Here is a 23,655-nt window from a genome sequence, read left to right as displayed (position 1 = left end):
GTCAATTGGCTCTCCATGTTTCTTTCAAAATATTGTTTGGGAGCAAGAGCTATAGCTTCCATGCCTACCTCTCCTTACAGCCTTTCTGACTCTTCTTCCAAGTTAACAGAAGCACTGGCCACCCAGTTGCTGGAGCCAGAAACCCTGGTATAACTCTTAATTCCTTGAACCCCTTGTCCTTTACTGTCAACAAGTCCTATGAATGTTATGTTCAAATTTTGTCTGAATTTGGTCCACTTTTCTCCATCTCCACTGCCGCAACCCTCATCCTAGCAATCACCATTTCTCAGTTAGACCCAGAAATAACCACCAAGTGGACCTCCCCACTTTCATCTTCTATTCTGACCCTGTCTTACGATACTACACACAGCATCTACATTATTCTTGTAAAATTTTAAATAGAATTATGCCATTTCCCCACATGAAACCCTTCACTTGATTCCCATTAAACAATAATAAAATGCTGACAGCCATGGTTCTGCATGATCTGGACACTTTCTACCTTGGCATTCTTACCCTATGCTCTTTCCCACCTTCTCTCCATGGCATGACCACACTGCCATCCTGTCTATATCCAGAACTGACAACTTATTGGTTCTGCTGTGCAATTCACTCCCTGAATAACTGCATAGCTGGATTCTTCTCCTTCATCAGGTCACCTCCTTCCCACAGAGGCCTTCACTGACCACTACCCTCCCAGATTACTCCCTGTCACTGTACCTGCTTTGTTATATTCATAACACTTATCATAATCTGTAGTTATTCTACATAGTGCTTTGTCTTGTTCTTTACCATCTGTGTCCCTCACCAGACCATGAACACATGATGGAAAGGATCACATCTATCTTGTTTTCTGTTGCACCAAATTTTCTTGCTTTGCTTTTCGGACCTTCATCTGTTTTTTTCATCACATGGGCTTTGGGAATAACTGAAACAGTGCATTCCCTGCAGTGCAAACTCCTGCAGTCAGATGCAATCTGCTTTTCCTCTGAGTGTTCTCAGGATCTTGTATTATATATATATATATATTTATATTTATATTACATTTATTTACTTATTTATTTCCTCTGAGCAATCACAGCACCTCTCAGGTCCCATGGTGGATCTGCATTTGTATCCCATCTAGGACCTGGCACAGTGCTAAAAGCAGAACTGGTGCTCCTAAAGAAACCCTGAGTGGAGGGAGATCAGGAGTGGTTGGAGGGGGAAGGAATGTTTTCTTTCCCAGAGCACCTACAGCACTGCTCAACCTTTCTACATTTTAATAACAAAGATTTGCATTTTCTTTGCATCTCAGTTCCATCACAAAGAATGATATGGATCTTGAATCTTTTGGGAAACTTTTGAGCAAGAAGGAGGATTTATTTGCCTTCAAATGTTGCTTTTCTCATCATTCTTTGAATTATTTATTTCTAAGGGGAGAACTGGGGTGTATCAGTTAGAAGAGCTAAACTTAACTGGTTCTTACAGGAGAAGAGGGTCAGTAATAACCTTTGCAACCTAAGACAAACTTTGAGTAGATAATACAGATGTGTGTATGTATACTGATTTGCTTTTATGATGTTCTCCTAAGTGATTTTTAAAAAACAAAGTTTAAAGAAAAAAATTAAGATAAATGGTGAATCCAATTGTTCTAATCTCCATTGTTGTGCATTTCACTTTCAAATGATGTCTAGATGCGTCTTAAAGACTGTTGCAATCTCTAACTTGGTGATGTGACCTGAAAGTTTTTATTTACTTATTTTTTAATTCAAAGTGTCTTCATTTTTATTTAATTTATTGGCTTGACACTAGCTAACAAAATTATACAGGCTTTAGGTTCATAATTCTACACTGGCATGTTCATACCCCAAGTCAAGTCTCCTTCTATCACCATTTATCCCCCAATACCCTCCTCCACCTGCCTTCACTGTGCCCTGCCCCAGCAGTCATCACACATGTTGCCCATGTCCATGAGATTTTTCTCTTCTCTTTTCTGCAGTTTCTCCACCCCTCCCACTCAGTCCTCAAACCCCTCCCTGATAGCTATCAGCCAGATCTCTATCTAGGAGTCTGTCCCTATTTTGCTTGTTAGTTCATTTTGTTCATTAGATTCCACATATTAGTGACATCATATAGTATGTGTCTTTCTCTGACTGGCTTATTTCACTTAACGTAATGCTCTCCAGGTCCATCCATGCTGTCGCAAAGGGAAAGATTTCTTTCTTTCTTTTTTGCTGTTGAGTAATATCCTATTGTATAAATGTACCACAGATTTTTTATCCACTTGTCTGCTGATGGACACTTGGGCTGCTTCCAAATCTTGGCTATTGTAAATAACACTGCAATGAACATAGTGTTGCCTAGAATCTTTTGAATTGCTGTTTCAGGTTTCTTTGGGCAACTTCCAGAAGTGGAATCACTGGGTCATAAGGCACTTCCATTTTTAATTCTTTGAGGTAACACCATACCACTTCCCACAGTGGCTGCCACAGTCTTTATTCCTACAAACAGTGCATGGGAATTACCTTTTGTCTGCCTCCTTGCCTGCGCTTGTTGTTTGTTGATTTATCCTAGAAGAAAACGTAGATAGCAAAATCTCAGACATTACTTGTAGCAATATTTTTCTGATATATCTCCCTGGGCAAGGGAAACAAAAGAAAAAAAGGAACTATATCAAACTAAAAAGTTTTTGCACAGCAAAAGAAACCATCAATAAGATGGAAAAGGCAACCCACCTAATGAAAGAACATATTCACCAATTACACATCAGGGTTAATATCCAATATTTATTAAAAATTTTAGAAAACTCAAAACCAGAAAAAAACAAATAATCCAATTAAGAAATGGGCAAAGGACCTGAATAGACATTTCTGAAAAGAGGACATACAGATGGCCAATAGATATATGAAAAGATTGTCAAAGCCACTAATCATCAGAAAATGCAAATAAAACCACAAGATGTCACCTTACATCTATACCTGTCAGAATATTTGTCATCAATAAATTGACTTGTACATCTTCAAATGTTCTAATGCAAGGCTTATTCCCGACTCAATAAATCAGAATCTCTGGGAGGCAGCAGAAAGTGTTGGGTAGTACTAGGACATTTTTTAAAGCTCCATAGATCCTGCTATCTTGGCTAATTTAACTGGTTACTGTCTGCTAATTTAGTTTGTCTTTACCAGTTCTTTATTAAACTTTCTTTACTCTGTAGAAAGTGATCGAGAGCATACATCTACATACTCACTTTTCCAAATGAAACAGGGAACTATTTAAAGTGCTCTTAAAAGTTTGGAAAAATAATACCCCTAAAACAAGTGTAGCAACAGAATAAAATATTTGTTTTTCTATACAATTCTGTCATGTTAGATTTATATAACATACATGACACCACAGAAACAAAGGACTTACTCTCCCCCACTGCTTATTCCCACAAGGATATATGGGTGGCATTTATCTTCTGCAGTCAGATAAATGTGAATGGCCTCTTCTGTTGATATTAACCCATTTAAGAAAGATAAATTGTTAACTTTTAATAATAAACAATGAATAAACAACTCCTGAAAATGCACTTTAGAAAAATACTCCCTTTGCCTCCCAGATCTTTTGACTCATTATTTGTAATGTTGATATACTTCCACTGCAATGTTTTTAGTACCTTGGTTTTAACCACAAAGAAGAGGAAAATGGATTCAACTGCATGAAAAGCTCTAGTCTAACATCTGAAGCCTAAAGGAGGCTCCACAGATAAATCACTTCAACATATTTTCCAATTAAGGTAGTCTGCCTTGGATATGAGCCAAACAAAATATTTTAGATTTTGCCTCATCAGCTGAATGTAGAACCAGTGGTGGCGGTGTCAGCCAGTGCAAGGATTCTAGACTGGTTGCTTCAGAGTCACCTACAGCAGCTCTTTGTCCATGCAGATCCTGGATTCACTCCCACAGTTTCTGATTTAGGAAATTTGGGAAGAAGCTTGGTAATCTGTCCTCTTAAAGATTCCCAGATGATCCTTAGTATGTATTCCAACCCAGATTGAACATTTTAGTGCTTAGAGGCAAAGAAATATGGATGTTTGGGTTCCACCAAAAGTAGTTTATTGTATCTTCTCTGTCCAAATTTGAGTGGAAATGACTGCCAATGCTGTGACCATTGGGGACAGGGCCGCTGGAAAGAGGCAGATTTGAGATGAGATGCAGGAGCTGCTCTCCATCTAGGCCTGATCCAGTTCAGAGAGTATTTTTCACAGCATGCAGCTGTCCATACTGCACAGAAGTTCCTCTCAGGACATGAGAGATTACCATAATTGATATGGCCACATTTTGAAGTTAGAAACTTTTAAAGGAGGTGAATTTGAAGGACTTATATATGTCTTTAAGTAAGTTTTAGATTTTGGCACAGACAATAATGATATATAATATTATTTTATGTGACTTTTTAAACTATAAAGGGTCTCATGGGCTTTGATTTCTAAGATAGCTCAGGAACCAGCAGAACGAAGGCAGTATTATGTTGCTCCCTCTTAACTTCAATGCCAGAATCAAGCTGTGTTCCAATGCAGGGACAGAGTACAACCACAAAAAGCAAGGTGGCTTGTTAGTAAATATGCTTGAGTGAGCTGATGCTCTTTCAGAGCATCAGTGCTCATACTTCACCAGACAAATCACTTAGGGGAAGAAAGCCTGCTTGTTAATAAGCCAGCCCTATGTAACTAATAGTTTTGGCCCTAGCCTGGACAGTAGGGGATCATCTAGTCAAACATGTCTCACTTTTGGCTCTCTCTCAACTTGGAAAATTTATAAAGCATTTCCAACTGAGAGCCTCAGGGATTTTGGTACAAAAATGCTGAAAAATGTCAAGTACAGTGGTATTTTTATAAAAAATCATAGGGGCCCTAGTTCCTCCTAAGAGAGGTCATGGAAATGCATTTATTTAACCTCACAAAAGTTCTTGACCAGATAAATTTTTACTCGATTTAATCTACATCCGTAGCAATTCTATAATTGAATAATAAGTCATTTATTATGAAAGCTGGGAGTGTGTTTCTGTGACCCAAACAGCAGTGTTCTCTCTATCTTCTTTTTCAAGTACAGTGACTGAAGCTCTTGGCCAAACTTCTTTCTTCGAGGAAGGTTTTTAATGTGAGGGAGTATTAAGCAGCAGATGTCACATGAGCAGATCCTTTATGTGTAGATGGTGGTGTGGGTGCCATAGCAACAATGCCAGTGGATTGACCCCCTTTTACCCTGTAACTCTGCTTGGGGGAGACAGAGCAGGTGGAAGAAAGAGCTGGCATGTGAGCTGGGGCCTTTGGAGCCAAAAAGGGAGCAGCATGTCCCAAGGCAAAGAAAGAGCCTGTGGATTGTGGTTCCCCACATAGTTTCCTGCATTTGATGCTTCTCAGCAAAGCGATGGGGATAAGGTTGGAGAGACACACTGGTTCCAGAGTGTGGCAGCACCTTCATAATCTCATCAGACCCCTGATTTTAAAAACCATCCATATGCCAGTGAACCTCGCATAGACTTCTCCTGTTTTTACAAACTCTCTAGCACCCAGATTGCTATACTAATTGCCCACTGACACCTCCAACAGGAACACCTGAAAGGCAACTCAGAGTTGAATTTCTCCAGTCTGCTCCACTTCATTATTGTCTCCATCTCATCAATAGAAACAAAACTATTGGAACTATCTTTAATGTGCCTCTATCCCTCTTTCCTCCATATCAATTTACCAACTAGTCCTGCTAATTGAAACTCCAAGACACACTGTGAAGACACAACCCTCTCTTCAGCTCCACTACTGCCCTCTCTTCAATCACTTTGGTAACCTCCTGGCTATGATCTCCCTTGGAATTACCTTGTGAAACAGATCATCATACCCCTCATTAGGTGAAATGGTTTGAAATTAAAATTCTGCTACAGTGGGTTCAAGAGAAATTAAGTGTAGGGGAAGTATCTAACTCTTAAAGAATTTTGTTTTGCCAGGCAAATATGGGCTGAAAAAATGTGTTTTTCTAAGGTGAGATGGGGAGGCATATCTGTTTGTTGATGGTGTAATCTGGGAGAAAGGAAGCATAAGGTGAGGCAGTGGGGAGGGGGAGATGGCTGGGGCTGTCCTCTTGGTGGCCCAGCATGTGCCGCTCATCCACAGCCACAAAAGGGAGGAATCTGAGTGTCTGCTCCAAACAGGTGGGATTTATTGTTATTTTTAAAGTATAGTTGGTATATAATATTATACTGGCTATATTAGTTTTAGGTGTACAGTATAGTAATTTGACATTTTTATACCTTGCAATGTGATCACCCCAGTAATTCTACTTATCATCTGTCACTGTGATGTAAACTTATCACAATATTATTGGCTATATTCCCATTCATCTGTTCACCTCTCCCCCACCCACTCCCTTCTGGTAGCCATCTCTTTGGTCTCTGTTTCTGTGAATATTTTTTGGCTTTGGTTGTTCTTTTTTTTTTAGATTCCACATGTAAGTGAAAGAGAAACCATATTTCTCTTTCTCTGTCTGACTTAATTTCACCTAATAAAATATTCTCTAAAACAATCCATATTGTCACAAATGGCAAGATTTTACTATTTTTATTGCTGTGTAATATTCCACTGTGTGTGTGTCTTCATTATCACCTATCAATGGACATTAGGTTGCTTTTATATCTTAGCTATTATAAACAATGCTACAGTAAACATAGGGGTGCATACATTTTTGTGAATTAGTTTTCTTGTTTTATTTGGATAAATACCCAGAAGTAGAATTGCTAGTGGACTCTAGAAAGGTAGGCTGATGAACTCACCCAAGTTTACCCCTCTTCTCTCAGTGAAATATGAAGTGGGATCATCAGCTTCCAATGGGAAGGGTAAGGAGTTGGAAGAAGTAGGTCTGGGGACATGTGCCTGTTTTCTGAACCCACAGTACATCCTTGACCAGCTCTTCTGTCAACCTGGAATGCTCTTATGTAAAATTTTTCATATATTTGGTGATTTTGTGACATTCAGATCTTTAGCTCAATGTCACTTCCTCAGAGAGGCACCCCCTGACCTCAGAATCTAACATAACCTCCCTGTCACTCACAATCATGCCCCCCTATTTTAATTCTCTGATTAGCACTTACTACTTAAGATACTGAGCTTGCTTATTTTCTACTTATTTACATGTTTATTACTGCATCTTTTACTAGAGATACCAGTATATACCAGGCTTTGTACAGACAGAAAAATCTTAAGGAATAAGCATGAGAAATCTTTTTTTTTTTTCAAGAAAAATGCAAATGTGTCATGATAGAATACAGTGGAACACAATTTGGGTATGTGAACTTGAATAGGCCTGGAATTAAATTTGTGTGTGTCTGTGCCTTTGTGAGTATGTTGGATGGTAGGGTGTATCTGTAGCCAACAGATCACAAGTGGTCTATACTCTCCTAGGCAAGCATAAGATCTAAGAGTCCTCGAGTCCACTCAGAACTTACTTGAATTTTGTACCAGCCTTCCTATGCCTGCCTCGAATCAGTGACTTGGACATGATGAAAAATTCAGATACTGTCAGTGAATATTATGTAAATATCTTAATTGAATATATCAAGGAAGACCGTTAAAATGGGAAAAGGGAGAGACCAGGCTCCACTCTTTAAGCCTAAAACAGATATCTGAACAGAGCATAAAAACTCTGCTGGTTCTACAACCAGAGTCCAAATCCAGTCTGCCTAAAAATAGGAAGTCTGTCAGCCTAGGGACAAATGCAAACAAAGTTTCATACATCTAAAACAGCCTCCTTTTGTCTTAAGGAAATGGTTTATATTATAATTCCTCTATGAAAATTCTAACCCTTCTAGGGAAAGATTCTAATTAGCCAAAAAATTCCTATATAATCTTTAAAAACAAAACAAAACAAAAACCACTCTAGTATGCCCAGTTTAAATAATACATAGAAATATATGTATGTTCTGTACATGCATTTCTTAATCTCTCATGATTGCACTGAGTCACTGAACTGTCCAGGATTGAACCAGCTATCATACTCTAAAATAATAGGGCAGGAAGTGATGGAATAGTTAGCTCTAGACCACTCATCCTCCCATGGTCAGGAGACACTAAAATAGAAATAAAGATAAACTTTGAAGGAAAAGGGATTTTCTAAGCAGTGATTTGGTTCACCTTTTCAGTTAAAGCTGTGAATACTTAAATCTCCCATCACCCTGCTGTCAAACTGTAAATTTCAGGAACCAGACCCAGATTAATGAAAGCTGAGATTATTAATAAATGTTTTAGACAATTTCTCATCCCACACATGAAAAATGAGCTCACTTTGATAAGATTACATGCTTTTAGGGGCCCTATGATTAGGAGTGTTTCCTGTTTACCTCTCCAGTAAAAATTAGAGTTCCTTGGATTTATACAGGAACTATCTAGAGACCTGGGTAGGGGAGACTTAAGTGGTTATCCGCATTTTTTCCCAGATTTGTGAAATTGACCTCAATGACCCATAAATTACAAACTATGTAATCTGCTGTGTGGGTAGGCAGAATTCCGAACTACAGTGTTTTCTGTTTTTTAATTTAGGCTGGAAGAGAAAAAATAGATTCAGAAGAGGCATTGATCTATGAAGAGGATTTAGATGAAGGACATGGTGTTGAAGGCGAGATGGAAGAAAGCACGAAATTAAAAGTCTTCCGCAGGCTTGCCTTCATGGCTTCCAAGCTTAAGGAGTTTATTGGCAACATGATAACCACAGCTGGAAAAGTTGTTGTGACGATTTTACTTGGTTCATCAGGTGAGAGTTTCTGGTACTGGGTGGAATACAAATGATGCTTTGCCAAAGAATGAAATGATCAAAGAGCAAATAAAGAAGGAAAATAATTCTATCTCATGACACCAAAGTAACTGTAGCTTCTATAAAAGTGGCCACACATGTAAACCACACCCCCCAAAAATACTTTTTCTGGCGTAGTTTTAGTTTTTACATTTTAGATGGTTTCTTTTAACCTCTGTAAAGCAATCTTTTCCATATCTGTTAAGTGACATCATTTTCTATGTGTAGATCAGAAAAACAATTATGCTTTTTCCTTAGAGCTTATGAATGGTGACCTGCTACAAAGAACAATTTTAATGCACCCACCCAGATCTGCACAGGAACATTATGAGGCCATATCTGATTATGTTGATTCATTAGTAATCATAATTTAACTGTCCAGGATTTATTGTTTTTCTTTCTAAGTTAGATTGTAATCTTCTAGCACAGACATCCACTTCCTTTAAATTTTGGCTGCAGACTGCTTGTACCATAATTATGTTATCTCAGCCTTTTCCCTTCTTCCATTTTGCTGTTCACCATTGCTCCAGAGCTACTGTGAAGTTTATTCAATACTGTCTAGTTAATATTTCACAGGATGAAACAACTTGTTTTTAATAGAAAAATTAAAAGGTGGGAGAATAGACTTTCTCAAGAAATGATCCAGTATTTTAATGAGCAATCACTTCAAAATGTCCCTCCCTTGAAAATGTTTAAATGCCTGTAAAGTAAGTTTCCCCTTTGGTGATAGTGCAAATCATATTTTTTCAGGTAGGACAACAATTTAGTGAGACTTGAACTACTACAAAATATATTATTATCATGAATCCTAGTTAACTAAAAAAGGTAAATCATTATTTTAAAAATGGTATCAGAAAATTGGAATGAACATATAGCATTTCTGAAAAATTATAGGTGCTGAATTCTACTGGTATAAAAAGTTCATGTTTACTCAGCTCAAATACCATAGGTAGACTTTTTTCATTAGCTAAGATTTCCCCATATTTATAAATATCACTTTATGTATGACTTTTTCATAATAAAAATAGCATTAATTCTATTTTATGAATAAAATGTGATTATTTTAAAATTTTTATCAGTGTCTAAAACACATGAAGGAAATTTATATAATATCCAGTGCTTGCAATTGCTGAGTAGCAAATGGTTTTCTAGTTCTATGCAATTTTTCTTGATTGTATTCCTTCTTCCTTAGGTATGATGCTGCCATCTTTGACTTCATCTGTCTACTTTTTTGTGTTTTTGGGTCTCTGCACCTGGTGGTCCTGGTGCCGGACATTTGATCCATTACTGTTCAGCTGTCTCTGTGTTCTCCTGGCCATCTTCACTGCGGGACACTTGATTGGTCTTTATTTATACCAGTTCCAATTCTTTCAAGAAGCAGTTCCACCCAATGACTACTATGCAAGGTAAGAGAAGAGAAATCATTAAGACATTTCAAGGGGAGGTGACCACCCCTTTTTATCTTATTTGAATTTGCAGGGATTCTTCCTGATGCCATTGATGTATTAAGCAAAGGGTTGATGGGGATGGGAAAAATCAGTAAAGTGTTTTAAACTTATTAAATGTTGCGGTCTAGAAAGTAATAGCAGGTCTACTCAAATTGAGGTGCTGCTGGGACAGGAAAGAGGGGAAGCTGCTGTTTGGAGCAAGTGGGACAGATACATGGTTTCAGCTGTGGAAGAAGATCCAGGAAGAACATTTCATATCAAAAAATAATAACAACATTCTAAAGCATCCAGCTGGAAGGAGCTCTCATGGGTCAAGGAGAGGGCATATTGAAAATCCATCAATCAATCAAGAAATGATTCTAAAAACTTAAAAATAAAAATACATGAGTTCATGCTGAGAAGAGATAGAGAAAGAGAAATCAAATTTGCTTCTAATAGAGATTACTATTACAATAACTCCTTACTGTGAAAATGGGAATTAAAAAATCCAAAACTTACTTTGACTATTTTTAAAGTTCATTTTTTAAAGATTTTATTTATTTATTTTTTAGAGAAAGAGGAAGGGAAGGAGAAAGAGAGGAAGAGAAACATCAATGTGCAAGGGAAACATTGATTAGTTGTCTCTCACACCCCCCCAACTGGGTACTTGACCACACAGGCATGTGCCCAGACCAAGAAACAACCAGCAACCTTTAGCTTTGTGGAATGTTGCCCAACTGGCTGAGACATACTGGTCAGGGCTGCTTTGATATTTTAGAGGAACTCTAGGACATTCTCAGTTAATGAGGGAAAACTCCTCTTTACAGAATAGTGCTAGCTAATGAAAGGAAAAGGAATAATAGAATTATAAATTTACCATTTATCATTTCTTAATGAAATACTTGTTTATAATTGCAAATTAAAACCACTACTTAAAACGATTCTTACAGTGAAGAATATTTGCAATAATGATAAAGTATAACATCACTATTTGCTAATTGCAAAGGCAAAAGAAAACCTTTATAATGGTGGTCAACTTCTTTACCAATTGATCAAAACTGAGGTAGCTCACCATTTCACACTTCTAGATGTGATGAACTATGAGGTGTAGTATTATATTGTTAAGACTTTGGACATAACCTCCAACTTACAAAAATATTTAAAAAAATAGAAAAGTAATTTAAATGACTCCACAGGAAAATAGAAAAAATCCAAAATGTGGATTCTACAAGGCAAATGATGTGGTTTTCTCCCAAATCAGCACAAATGTGACTCTAGAGTACAGAGTCTTCTATGAAAAATCTCTAGAAGACATTTTGAGGTTACATGAGGAAATTTCAGTATTCAGTATTCATTGGTTAGCACAGTATAGGATTTTTGTTAATTCTCAAGTACATGATTGCATTGTGGGTTTACAGGAAAATGTCATTATTTTAGGAGATACATGGTGAATTATTTAGAGATAAAGTGTCATGATGTGTCTAACTTTCTACTGCTTTAGCAAAAACATGGGTGGAGAGAGAGATAAAATTATTTAAACTTTGTGATTGGCACTGGATTATCTATTGTCCCATTTAAAATTTTCTTTTTGTGTGGACAATTTCATAATTAAAAGTTACAGATAATAGAAAAGGGGACAGAAATGGTAGGAGAGAATGTCAGGGTGAGATGAAAACAGTTCCAGAATTCTCTTTGATATATCTATGGGAAGTGATATAGGTGCTTAAATGAAGTAAGTCACACAGAAAGAGACAAATACTGTGTGGTATCACATATGTAGAACCTAAACAAAAAAGTCAAATTCACAGAAGCAAAGACTAGATTGGTGATTTCCAGGACAGTAGGGTGAGAGAATTAGGGAGAGGCTGCTAAAAGAGTAGAAAATCAGTTATAAGATAATTAAGTTCTGCAGATCTCATATACAGCAGGGTCACTACAGTTGATAACACTATATTGCACATTTAATGCTAATTAACTTGATTGAGGTAAGCATTTCATAATTTATACTTTCATCAAATAATCATTTTAAACTTTAAATATGTTATGATTTTATGCCTCAGTTGTACTTTAATAGAGAAGCCCCTTTAATGGTGCAGTGTGGGGGTGACTCTGCTCGGAAGTCCCCCTGTCCTCCATGGATGAAAGTAACACTACCAAGATACAATCTGCTTGGGGAGGAGAGGTGGCCGATTTCTCCGAGGAAAAAGGCAGGAGACCCTTCCTCCAGGGGCTTTTATTGGGTTGTAATACACAGAAATACAGGCAGTAAAGATCAAACAGTAGATAACATTTCAAAGAAATCTGAGGGCTTAGTCTGAGTCAGTGTCTGTCAGGAAAGAGGGTTGCAGAAACTTTGGGAGACACTCATTTCCTGCTCAGACCCTTAACATATGAATGAAAGTACTCTTAGCAAAGCAGGCTTCACAGGACTTTTCAGGAATTCTTTCTTATGCCCGATTACCGTGAAGACCCCTCTAGCCCAGCAAGAGGCTGCACTGACTTCCCCATCACAGGTTTTTCAGACTTACATGGATTAGAGCCAGGAAGCACTTCTCCCAGAGGACATGGGGATTTGGGCTATGTCAGAATAGCCAGGAGGAGAGGGTCCATTACTCCCTCTTTGTTGCAGCCCCCTGAGTCCTTCCATGATGGCCTCCCAAATGATGGATCCTGTCTGGCTTAGGTTGCCCCTCCTCTGAGGAGTCTTACCCATCATGGACTATCGGATCATACACTGGGGGCAAGGGGATGAAGCAGAGGCAGCGTTTGCTACCAGAGACAAGCTTTGTCTCCTTGTGGCTCGCATTCCAGAGGTTGCTCGCTCAGCCTTAACTATGGGGGGTAGTTACAACTTCTGAAACCAGGAAGAGTGGTTCCCAACAGTGCAGATTTATGTAATATTTATTTTAGGCAGGATGGATGAATAGTAAATTTCAATATAGACATTAGTTCTAAACTAAATGAATCCTTGATTACTTTAGATGTTTAATTTTTGGTTTATTAATAGAATGCATAGAAGTAAATGTTTTGTACTATTGGAAGAGCTTTTAGGGGATGATTTAATTAGAAATGCAAATATCTTCTGTACGGCAATAGTCCCCATACCCCCAGCTGCACCCAGTTTGAGAATGTTTTCTCTCATCTACAGACTGATGATAAGAAATACAAAGAAAATTTTAGAGCTACTTTGAAAATATGGTTTCTATAAAAGATCAGTTAGTAAATATTTTATGACCTTTCAAGCCTATGGCCTCTGTCCCAATTCTTTCAGGAGTCCATCCCAATGAAAAGCAACCATGCAACAAAATTTAAAAGAATGAGTATGGCTAGGTTCCAGGAAAACTTTGTGGACACCAACTTTTTAATTTTATGTTATTTTTACAATTCATGAAATATTATTTTTCTTTTGATTTTTTATTAACGCTGTAAAAATATAAAAAGTATTTGGAACTCACGAGATGTACCCAAAAATGTGGTGAACAAGACCAGGCTCACCAACTTATGGTGTCAATCATTTCAGTTCTAATAGTGTAATAACTTATCATATTTAATTTTCATTTGAATTGTCACAAACTTAAAATTACAATATAACTTCTTACAGACATTTTGTAGAGAATCCCTTTAAATAGTTTGAAAGGTTCATTACTGTAATATCATAGAGTAAGTCATTAGAAGTTAGTTTGCTCAGCAAAATATAGACTGTGAGCTACACTATGCAATATATACAGGTTCATATAGACTGGCTTATAAATTCTTCACTCCATTAATGCAGCAGCGATAGGAAATTACATTTTAGTCCATGAAATATTGGAAACTTACGTTTTTAAAATAATAATTTTATAAGGTATAATTTCAATGCATTGTTTTTAACTCCAAGTTTTGAGTTGGAAGAAGTTACAAAAAAATTGCCTTGCACCCTGGCTAGTATAGCTCAGTGGATGGAGCGCAGGCCTGCGAACCACACGATTGCGGTTCAATTCCCAGTCAGGGCATATGCCTGGGTTGCAGGCTGGTTCCCTGCTGGCCAGTTCTCAGCAGGGGACGCATGGGAGGCAGCCATACATTGATGTTTCTCTCCCTCTCTCCTTCCCCCCTTCCCCTCTAAAGATAAATTAATAAAATCTTTTAAAAAATTGCCTTGCGTGGTTGTTTGTCACAAGTTTCATGACCATAGATACTGCAGCCTATATCCAGTGTTGGATGTGGCTGACCTCTTAAAACAATCCAAGCTATTTTTATTTTCTCATCAGCTTTCAGATAGACTTTGGTGTGAATTATCATTTTTACTGTATATTAGATATTTTAAAACAGGTACTCTTTTAAAAAATTTTAATTGTTGTTCATATACAGTTTTCTTCCTTTTACCACTATCCCAGCCCAACCTCCCAGCCCTTCCCACCTCCCTCCCATTTCCACCACCCCTTATTATTATCCATGTGTTCTTTATACTTTAAAAAATTTGATTTGTTTATCATTAGACTGATACACATTTCTGGATGATTGTTTGGAAAAATATAATAAAGCATGAAGAACGCACAGTTCACATCATATTCAATGGGCAAAAACTACAAGCCTTTCTCTTGAGAATGGGAACAAAACAGGGATATCTGCTTTCACTTCTCTTATTCAACATAGTACTGGAAGTCCCTGCCACAGCAATCAGATTAGAAGAAGAAACAAAAGGTATACAAATTGGAAAGGAAGAAGCAAAACCCTCATCATTTCCAGATAAAATAATACTGTATGTAGAGAAACCTAGAGATTATACCACAAAAAAAATGCTAGAATTGAATTCAGGAAAGTAGCAGGATATAAAATAAATATTCAGAAACCAGTTGCATTTTTATACACCACTATTGAACTATCAGAGTGGGAAACTAAGAAAACAATTTCATTTACAAGTGCTTCAAATGAACAAAATACCTAGAAATAAATTTAACGAAGGATGTAAAAGATGTGTACTCAGAAAATTATAAGACATCAAAGAAAGAAATTGAAGATATAAATAAGTGAAAACATATACTGTGTTCATGGGTAGGAGAAGTAACATCATTAAATTGTTCATACTAACCAATGCAATCTACACATTCAACACAATTCCTATCAAGACACCAATGACGTATTTCACAGAACTAAAAAAGATATTGCAAACATTTGTATGGAATCACAAATGACCCTGAATAGCAATGGTAATCTTAAGAATAATAAGGTTGGAGGAATCAGGCTACCAAATATCAAACTATACTAAAAAGTCATATGAATAAAAACAGCATGATTCTGGCTTAAAAACAGACATATAGGTCATGGAACAAAATAGAGAGCCAAGAAAAAATCCCATGTCTTTATAGTCAATCAATATTTGACAAAGCAAGCAAAAGTGTACATTGGAGTAAAGATAGTCTATTCAATAAATGGTGTTGGAATATTGGACAGATATATGCAAAAAAAGTGAAACTAGACCACTTTCTTACACTATACACAAGAATAAACTCAAAATGAATTAAAGACTTAAATTTTAAACTTGAAACCATAGCAGTTCTAGAAGAAAAGATAGGCAGTAAAATCTTGGACATTTTTCAAAACAATATTTTTTATATATCTCTTCAGGCAAGGGAAACAAAAGAAAAAGATAAACAAATGGGACTAAATCAAACTAAAAAGTTTTTGCACAGAAAAAGTAACCATTAATAAAATAAAAAGACAATACATTGAAAGGGAAAACATACTTGTCAATGAAATATCTGATAAGTGGTTCATACCCAAATTTAGAAAGGAGCTATAAAACTAAACACCAAAAAAAAAACCCCAAATGATACAATTAAAAAATGGTCAAAGGACCTGAATAGACCATTCTCCAAATAGGACATAAAGATGGCCAATTGACATATGAAAAAATGCTCAATGCCACTAATCATGAGACAAAAGCAAATTATAATCACAATGAGATATTGACTCATGTGTTAGAATGGGTATCATCAATAAATCATCAAACAACAAGTGCTGATGAGGATGTAGAGAAAAGAGAATCCTCCTGTACTATTGGTGGGAATGCAGACTGGTACAGTCACTGTGGAAAACAGTGTGGAGTTACCTCAAAAAATTAAAAAAGAAGCTGCATTATGGCCCAGTAATTCCACTTCTGGGAATTTATCCAAAGAAACCAACGGTAATATGAAAAAAATGTATATACCCCTATGTTCACTGCAGCATTATTTGCAATAGCCAACATTTGGAATCAGCCCAAATGTTCATTAATAGATGAGTGGATAAGACAGATGTGGTACATTTACACACTGGAACACTACTCAGCTATAAAAAAGAAAGAAAGAAATCTTACCCCTTGCAACAGCATGGATGAAAAAGGACAGCATTATGCTAAGTAAAATAAGCCAATCAGGGAAAGGTAAGTACAATATGATTTCACTCATATGTGATGCTAAAATCCTCAACAAAATATTGGCAAATCACATCCAACAATATATCAAAAAGATCATACACCAAGACCAAGTGGGATTCATCCCAGGGATGCAAGGATGGTTCAATATTCGCAAATCAGTAAATGTAATACATCACATTAACAAAAGCAAAGACAAAAATCACATGATCATATCAATAGATGCGGAAAAAGATTTTGATAAGGTACAACACCCATTTATGATAAAAACACTCAGCAAAGTGGGAATACAGGGAGCATTTCTCAAAATAATAAAGGCCATATATGAGAGACCTACAGCCAATATCATACTCAATGGGCAAAAACTGAAAGCTTTTCCACTAAGATCAGGAACAAGACAAGGATGTCCACTTTCACCACTTCTATTCAATATAGTATTGGAAGTTTTAGCCACAGTGATCAGGCAAGAAAAGGAAATAAAAAGCATCCAAATAGGAAAGGAGGAAGCAAAACTGTCACTGTTTGCAGATGACATGATAGTGTACATGGAAAATCCTATAGACTCTGCCCAAAAACTGCTCCAACTAATTAATGAATTTGGCAAAACAGCAGGATACAAAGTCAATATCCAGAAATCAAAGGCATTTTTGTATACAAACAATGAATCAGCAGAAGCAGAAATCAAGGAAAAAATCCCATTCAATATAGCAAAAAGAAAAATAAAATGTCTGGGAATAAACCTAACTAAGGAGGTAAAAAACCTGTATGCAGAAAACTACACAGCCCTGAAGAAAGAAATCAAGGAAGACACAAACAAATGGAAACATCTACCTTGTTCATGGATTGGAAGAATTAACATCATCAAAATGTCCATACTACCCAAAGCAATATACACATTCAATGCAATACCTATTAAAGTACCAATGGCATATTTCACAGACATAGAACAAACACTTCAAAAATTTATATGGAACCATAAACGACCTGGAATAGCAGCTGCACTTTTGAGAAAGAAGAACAAAGTAGGGTGGATCACAATACCTGATATCAAACTGTATTACAAGGCCACTGTAATCAAAACAGCCTGGTACTGGCATAAAAACAGGCACATAGACCAATGGAACAGAACAGAGAGCCCAGAAATCAACCCAACTCTCTACAGTCAATGAATATTTGACAAAGGGGGCAGTAACATAAAGTGGTGTAAAGATAGCCTCTTCAAGAAATGGTGCTGAGAAAACTGGACAGCTACGTGCAAAAAAAAATGAAACTTGAGCATCAACTTACACCATATACCAAAATAAATTCAAGATGGATAAAAGACTTAAATATAAGCCGTGACACCATTAAAGTCCTAGAGGAGAACATTGGCAAGAAAATCTCAGATATTTCACGCAGCAACTTTTTTACTGATATTTCCCCTAGAGCAAGGAATATAAAGGAAACAATAAGCAAATGGGATCTCATCAAAATGAAAAGCTTCTGTGTGGCTAAAGAAAATAGTATTAAATTAGCAAGACAACCAACTGTATGGGAAAACATATTTGCCAATGATACCTCAGACAAAGGTTTAATCTCCAAAATATACAAAGAACTTACACAACTCCACTCTAAGAAGACAACCAACCCAATTAAAAAATGGGAAAAGGACTTGAACAGACACTTCTCCAAGGAGGACATACAGAAGATCCAGAGACACATGAAGAGATGCTCAATATCATTAGCTATCAGAGAGATGCAAATTAAAACCACAATGAGATACCACTTTACACCAGTCAGGATGGCAATCATAAACAAAGCAACAAACAACAAATGTTGGAGAGGGTGTGGGGAAAAGGGGTCCTTAGTTCATTGTTGGTGGGATTGCAGACTGGTACAACTATTATGGAAAACAGTATGGAATTTTCTCAGAAAAATAAAAATCGACCTGACTTTTGACCCAGCAATTCCACTGCTAGGATTATATCCTAAGAATCCTAAAACATCAATATCGAAGAACCTATGTACCACAATGTTCATAGCAGCACAATTTACAATAGCCAAGAGTTGGAAGCAACCTAGGTGCCCATCAGTAAATGAATGGATTAAAAAATTGTGGTATATATACACAATGGAATTCTATGCAGCAGAGAGAAAGAAGGAGCTACTGCCTTTTGCAACAACATGGATGAAACTGGAAAGCATTATGCTGAGTGAAATAGGCCATGTGCTGAAAGACAAATACCACATGATCTCACCTTTAACAGGAAGCTAAACAACAAAATAAACAAGCAAGCAGAAAAAAAAAAAACCAAAGATACTGAAATAGAGAACAAGGGGACAGTGACCAGAGGGGAGAGGAAAGGGAAGTTAAGGGGAAAAAGGGAGAGGGATTTGGAGGAACAAATAGTAAGGACACAGGGACAAGAACTAAGGGGGGTGGAAATAGGAGGGAGGTGAGGAGCAAGGGGTGGGGGAAGCTGGGATGGGAGAAATAGACAAAAGACTGTACTTGAAAAATAACTAAATAAAATTAATTAAAAAATAAATAAATAAAATAAAATAAAAAACTGTACTTGAAAAATAACTAAATAAAATTAATTTTTAAAAAAGTACAGTTCAAATACAGTTTTCTGCCTCCCCCCCACAACCCAGCTGTCCCATACTTCATTTCTATTAACAAAATCATCAGTCAATAAATTATTTGTGTGAAAAATCTAAAAAAAAAAATGAAATAACAAGCACAATAGAGATAGACTCATAGATGGAGATCCAGCTGACGGCTGCATGGGGCAGGATTGGGAATGGATGGATTGTGAAAAAAAAAGAAAAGAAAAGAAAAATCTCATGGACCAGGACAACAGTGTGGTGATTGCCAAGGGAGAGGGGTAGTAAGGGGAGATGGGGATGTTATAGCAGATAAATGGTGATGTATGGAAAGTTGACTTCAGGTAGTGAACACAGAATACAGTGTACAGATGATGTATTGTAGAATCATATATATGAAACGTATAATTTTGTTAACCAATGTCACCCCAATAAACTTAGTAAAAAGGAAAAAATTAAAAGAACAAAAAATTTTAATGTAATTCTACCTCTCCAAAATAAACACTTTATTTTTTGTCTATATTTTTCAGTGTACTTGTTTTTTTTAATATATTTTATTGATTATGCTATTACAGTTTTTTTGGTGTATTTCTTATGCATGTGTGTGTTTTTTATGAAAATGAGATGTTACTGCCTGTGTTTTCTTCTAGAATTTTTATGGTTTCAAGTGCAACATTTAATTTTAATCCAGTTTGAGTGTATTCTTGCATATGGTGTAGGAACTCTACTTTCATTTTTTTGCACATATCTGTCCAATATTCCCAACACCATTTATCGAATAAACTATCTTTAGCCCATTGCACTTTTTGGCCTCCCTTGTCAAATATTAACTGACTATAAAGGCACAGAGTTACTTCTTTGTTCCATTTATTTATATGTCGGTTTTCACACCAGTACAAAGCTGTTTTTATTTCATTTTTTAACATTTTTTATTATTGTTCAAGTATAGTTGTCTCCATTTGTCCCCAGCCATTTCCCCCCAACCCCAACCATTCCCACTTCCCATCTTTGATCCTACCCCCCTTTGGTTTTGTCCATGTCTCCTTTATACATGTTCATTAAAACCCTTCCCCATTTTCCCCCCATTTTTATTAATATGGCTTTGAAGTATAGCTTGATATTCAGTAGCATGCTTCCTACAAATTGTTCTTTCTCAAGATTGCTGTTGCTATTTTGCATCTTGATAGGAATTGTGTTAAATCTATAGATTTCTTTGGGTAGTACGAGCAATTTAATGATGCTAATTCTTCCTATTTGTGAACACAGTATAATGTTTTCACTTATTTGTATCTTCTTCAATTTCTTTCTTTGGTGTCTTATAATTTTCCAAGTACAGGTCTTTTATGTTCTTGGTTAACTTTACTCCTAGGTATTTTGTTCTTTTTAAATGAAATGTGAGTGAGATTCTTTTCTTAGCTTCCCATGAATATCAGTGTATAAAAGTGAAACTGGTTTCTGGATATATTTTTTGTATCTTGCTTTTTAACTGAATTAATCAGTTTCAGCAGTTTTTAGTGTAATCATTAGGTTTCTCTACATACAGTATTATATAATCTGGAGATAATAAGAGTTTTACTTCTTCCTTTCTGATTATTTATGCCTTTTATTTCTTCTTCTAGTCTGATTGCTGTGGCTAGGACTTTCATTACTATGTTGTATAAGTGGTGAAAACAGATATTTCTGTCTTCTTCCCAATATTAAAGGAAATGCTTGTTTTTGTCCATTGACTGTGATGTTGGCTGTGGGCTTGTCATATATGGCCTTCAGCACGTTGTGGTACATTCTCTGTAGTACCACATTGCTGAGAATTTTTATTATAAATGGGTGCTAAATTTTATCAAGTGCTTTTTCTACATCTATCGATATGATCGTGTAGCTTTTATTCTTCATTTTATTTATGTGGTATAACACATTTGTTGATTTTTTTTAAATATTTTATTTATTTATCTTCGGAAGGAGAGAGGGAGAGAAACATCAATGTATGGTTGCCTTTCGTACGTCCCCTGCTGGGAACTGACCTGCAGGGAACTGGTCTGCAACCCAGGCATGTGCCCTGACTGGGAATCGAACCGCGATTGTTTGGTTCACAAGCCCGTGCTCAACCCACTGAGCTACACCAGCCAGGGCTTTGTTGATTTTTTAATGTTGTACCAACCTTGCACCCCCAGAATAAATCTTACTTGATCATGGCGTATGATCCTTTTAATGTATTGTTGGATCTGGTTTGTTAATATTTTGTTGAGGGTTTTAGCTTTTGTATCCATCAGGAATATTGGCCTATAATTTTCTTTCTTTGTAGTGTCTTTATCTGTTTTTGAAATTAGGATAATGCTGGCCTCATAAAATAAGCATGGTAGTGTTCACTGCTCTTGAATTTTCTGGAATAGTTTGAGAAGAACAGGTGTTAGTTCTTCCTTGAATGTTTGATAAAATTCACCTGTGAGGTCATTCGGTCCAGGGTCAGAGTTAGGGTTAGTGTTAGGTCTTTTGATTGGAGATTTTAAGCCATTTACAGTTAAAATGATTATTTTTAGGTTTGTATTTATTGCCATTGTAATTTTTAACTACTTTCTTATGTTTTTCCTCCCCTCTCTCATCCTCCTGCTGCTCCTCCCACTCTTCTTCCTCCTCCTCCTTCTTCTTTTTTAAAGCAGGCTTTTTAAGATTTCTTATAATACTGGTTTGGTGGCAACAGACTTGTTTGCTTTTTCTTTCTGGAAAGGTCTTTATTTTTCTGTCAAATTTAAATGATAGCCTTTTGGGTAAAGTAGTCCTGATTTTAGGTCCTTGCTTTTTATTATTTTGAATATTTCATGCCAATCTCCTCTAGCCTGAAATATGCCTGTTGAGATATCAGCTGACAGTCTTATGGGTGCTCTCTTGTAGGTAACTAACTGTATTTCTTTTTCAGCTTTTAATATTCTCCTTTTGTTTTTAATTTTTGCCACTTTAATTATGATGTGTCTTGGTGTGGGTCTCTTTGGATTGATCTTGTTTGGGATTCTCTATACTTCCTGGACTTGTGTGTCTTTTTCTTTTACCAGGTTAGGGAAGTTTACAGTAATTATTTCTTCAAATAGGTTCTCTATTCCTTGCTCTCATTCTTCCCCTTCTGGCGTCCTTATAATGTGAGTGATATTACACTTCATGTTGTCCCAAAAGACTCAAACTATCTTCTTTCTTTTTAATTATTTTCTTCTAGCTGCTCTTATTGGGTGTTTTTTCTACCTTGTCTTCTAAAATTTCTGATTTAATCCTCTGCTTCATTCAACCCACTGTTTATTCCTTTTAGTGTATTCTAAATTTTAAATATTGTATTCTTTATTTATAAGTGGTCCTTTCTTAACTGTATGTCTGATAAATTGCTTGCCTCCATTTCATTTAGCTCTTTTTCTAGAGGGTCTTCTTGTTCTTTCATTTGGGGCCTGTTTTATTTCTTCTGCATTTTAACCACCTCTTTGTGCTTGTTTCTATGTATCAGATAAATTTGCTATGACTCCAAGTCTTTGTGGGGTTGCCTTATTTAGTCAGTGTCCTGTAGGTTTCAGTGGTACAGTCTCTTTGATCACCTGAGACAGGTGCTCCAGGAAGGTTTCTTTTGTGGTTTATGTAGGTCTTCCTGTTGTAATTGAGTCTTAAGTGCTGTTGACTTGTTCATTCATGCAAATATTCCTTAGGTTTATTTATGGGGCTCAACGTCAAGCATGGTGTGTAAGCTGCTGTGCATGTGCTGAGCACATGAAGTGGAATTTTCCTGCTCAGTATTTGGTGCCTGCAAAGATCTCCTTTTAGATATGCTGTTTGCAAAGCTTATTGAATCTTGCTCTTATGTCTGAAGCTGGCCACTGGGTGTTTTGGTTCTGGGCCTCTTGGGAGGGACTCTTGTACAAGTCAATGTAAAATGCTACTTGTGATAAGGTGTTAGCAATCTGTTTGGAGCTAGAAATGATCCACAGTTTGTGACTGCCTCTGTGGTCCTGGATGCATGCAAGAAGGACCAAGCTGCTCATTAAGGCTGGCTCTTACCAGCACTGGGATCCCTGACATGTCAGCAATTCCCAAGGGACCTGGAGATCCACCTCTGCCTGCCTCTGCCTGCTAGCTGCCCATTAGGCTCAATCACTGAATGAGTCTCTGGCTGCATTCCTTAGGAGAGCATAAACTTCACAGGGTGGGTAAGAAGGAATCCAGAGGGTGGGGCTGTTACTTCCTCCTAGGCTGATGCTGCATGAGGAGTAGTGCTCTTCCTAAGAAGGATAGCATCTGCAGTATGGGAAAATGATTTAGCACAGGGATCCTAGTCATGGTCCCTTCAGCTCCTTCCCCAGAGCCACAGACTCCAGTCTCTCCTCATGTGTCTCTAGTTTTCTCTACCCCCACCTTCACTGGAGCCCAAGGTAAGTGATTGTGATTGAAATTTTTGTCTTTGACCTTTTAATAGTGTGCT

The 23,655-nt window shown here is 36.8% G+C and overlaps 1 protein-coding gene across 4 annotated transcripts in view; it reads left to right on the top strand.

The window, feature by feature from the left end:
* The window catches only part of PIEZO2 (piezo type mechanosensitive ion channel component 2), a 534,747-nt gene that overhangs the window by 315,312 nt on the left and 195,780 nt on the right, over positions 1-23,655 (top strand). For all 4 annotated transcript variants that reach the window (XM_053668846.1, XM_053668845.1, XM_053668844.1 and 1 more), the window contains exons 6-7: positions 8,552-8,762; positions 9,994-10,207. In XM_053668846.1, the coding sequence (XP_053524821.1) occupies positions 8,552-8,762; positions 9,994-10,207 (425 nt within the window). The remainder of the gene's footprint in view (positions 1-8,551; positions 8,763-9,993; positions 10,208-23,655) is intronic.

This window comes from Artibeus jamaicensis, unplaced genomic scaffold (genome assembly GCF_021234435.1).
Source record: "Artibeus jamaicensis isolate MK-2021 breed Jamaican fruit bat unplaced genomic scaffold, CSHL_Jam_final contig_511, whole genome shotgun sequence".
Classification (NCBI taxonomy): domain Eukaryota; kingdom Metazoa; phylum Chordata; class Mammalia; order Chiroptera; family Phyllostomidae; genus Artibeus; species Artibeus jamaicensis.
The sequence above is the reverse complement of the archived record's forward strand: the minus strand, read 5'-3'. Positions and strand labels throughout refer to the sequence as shown.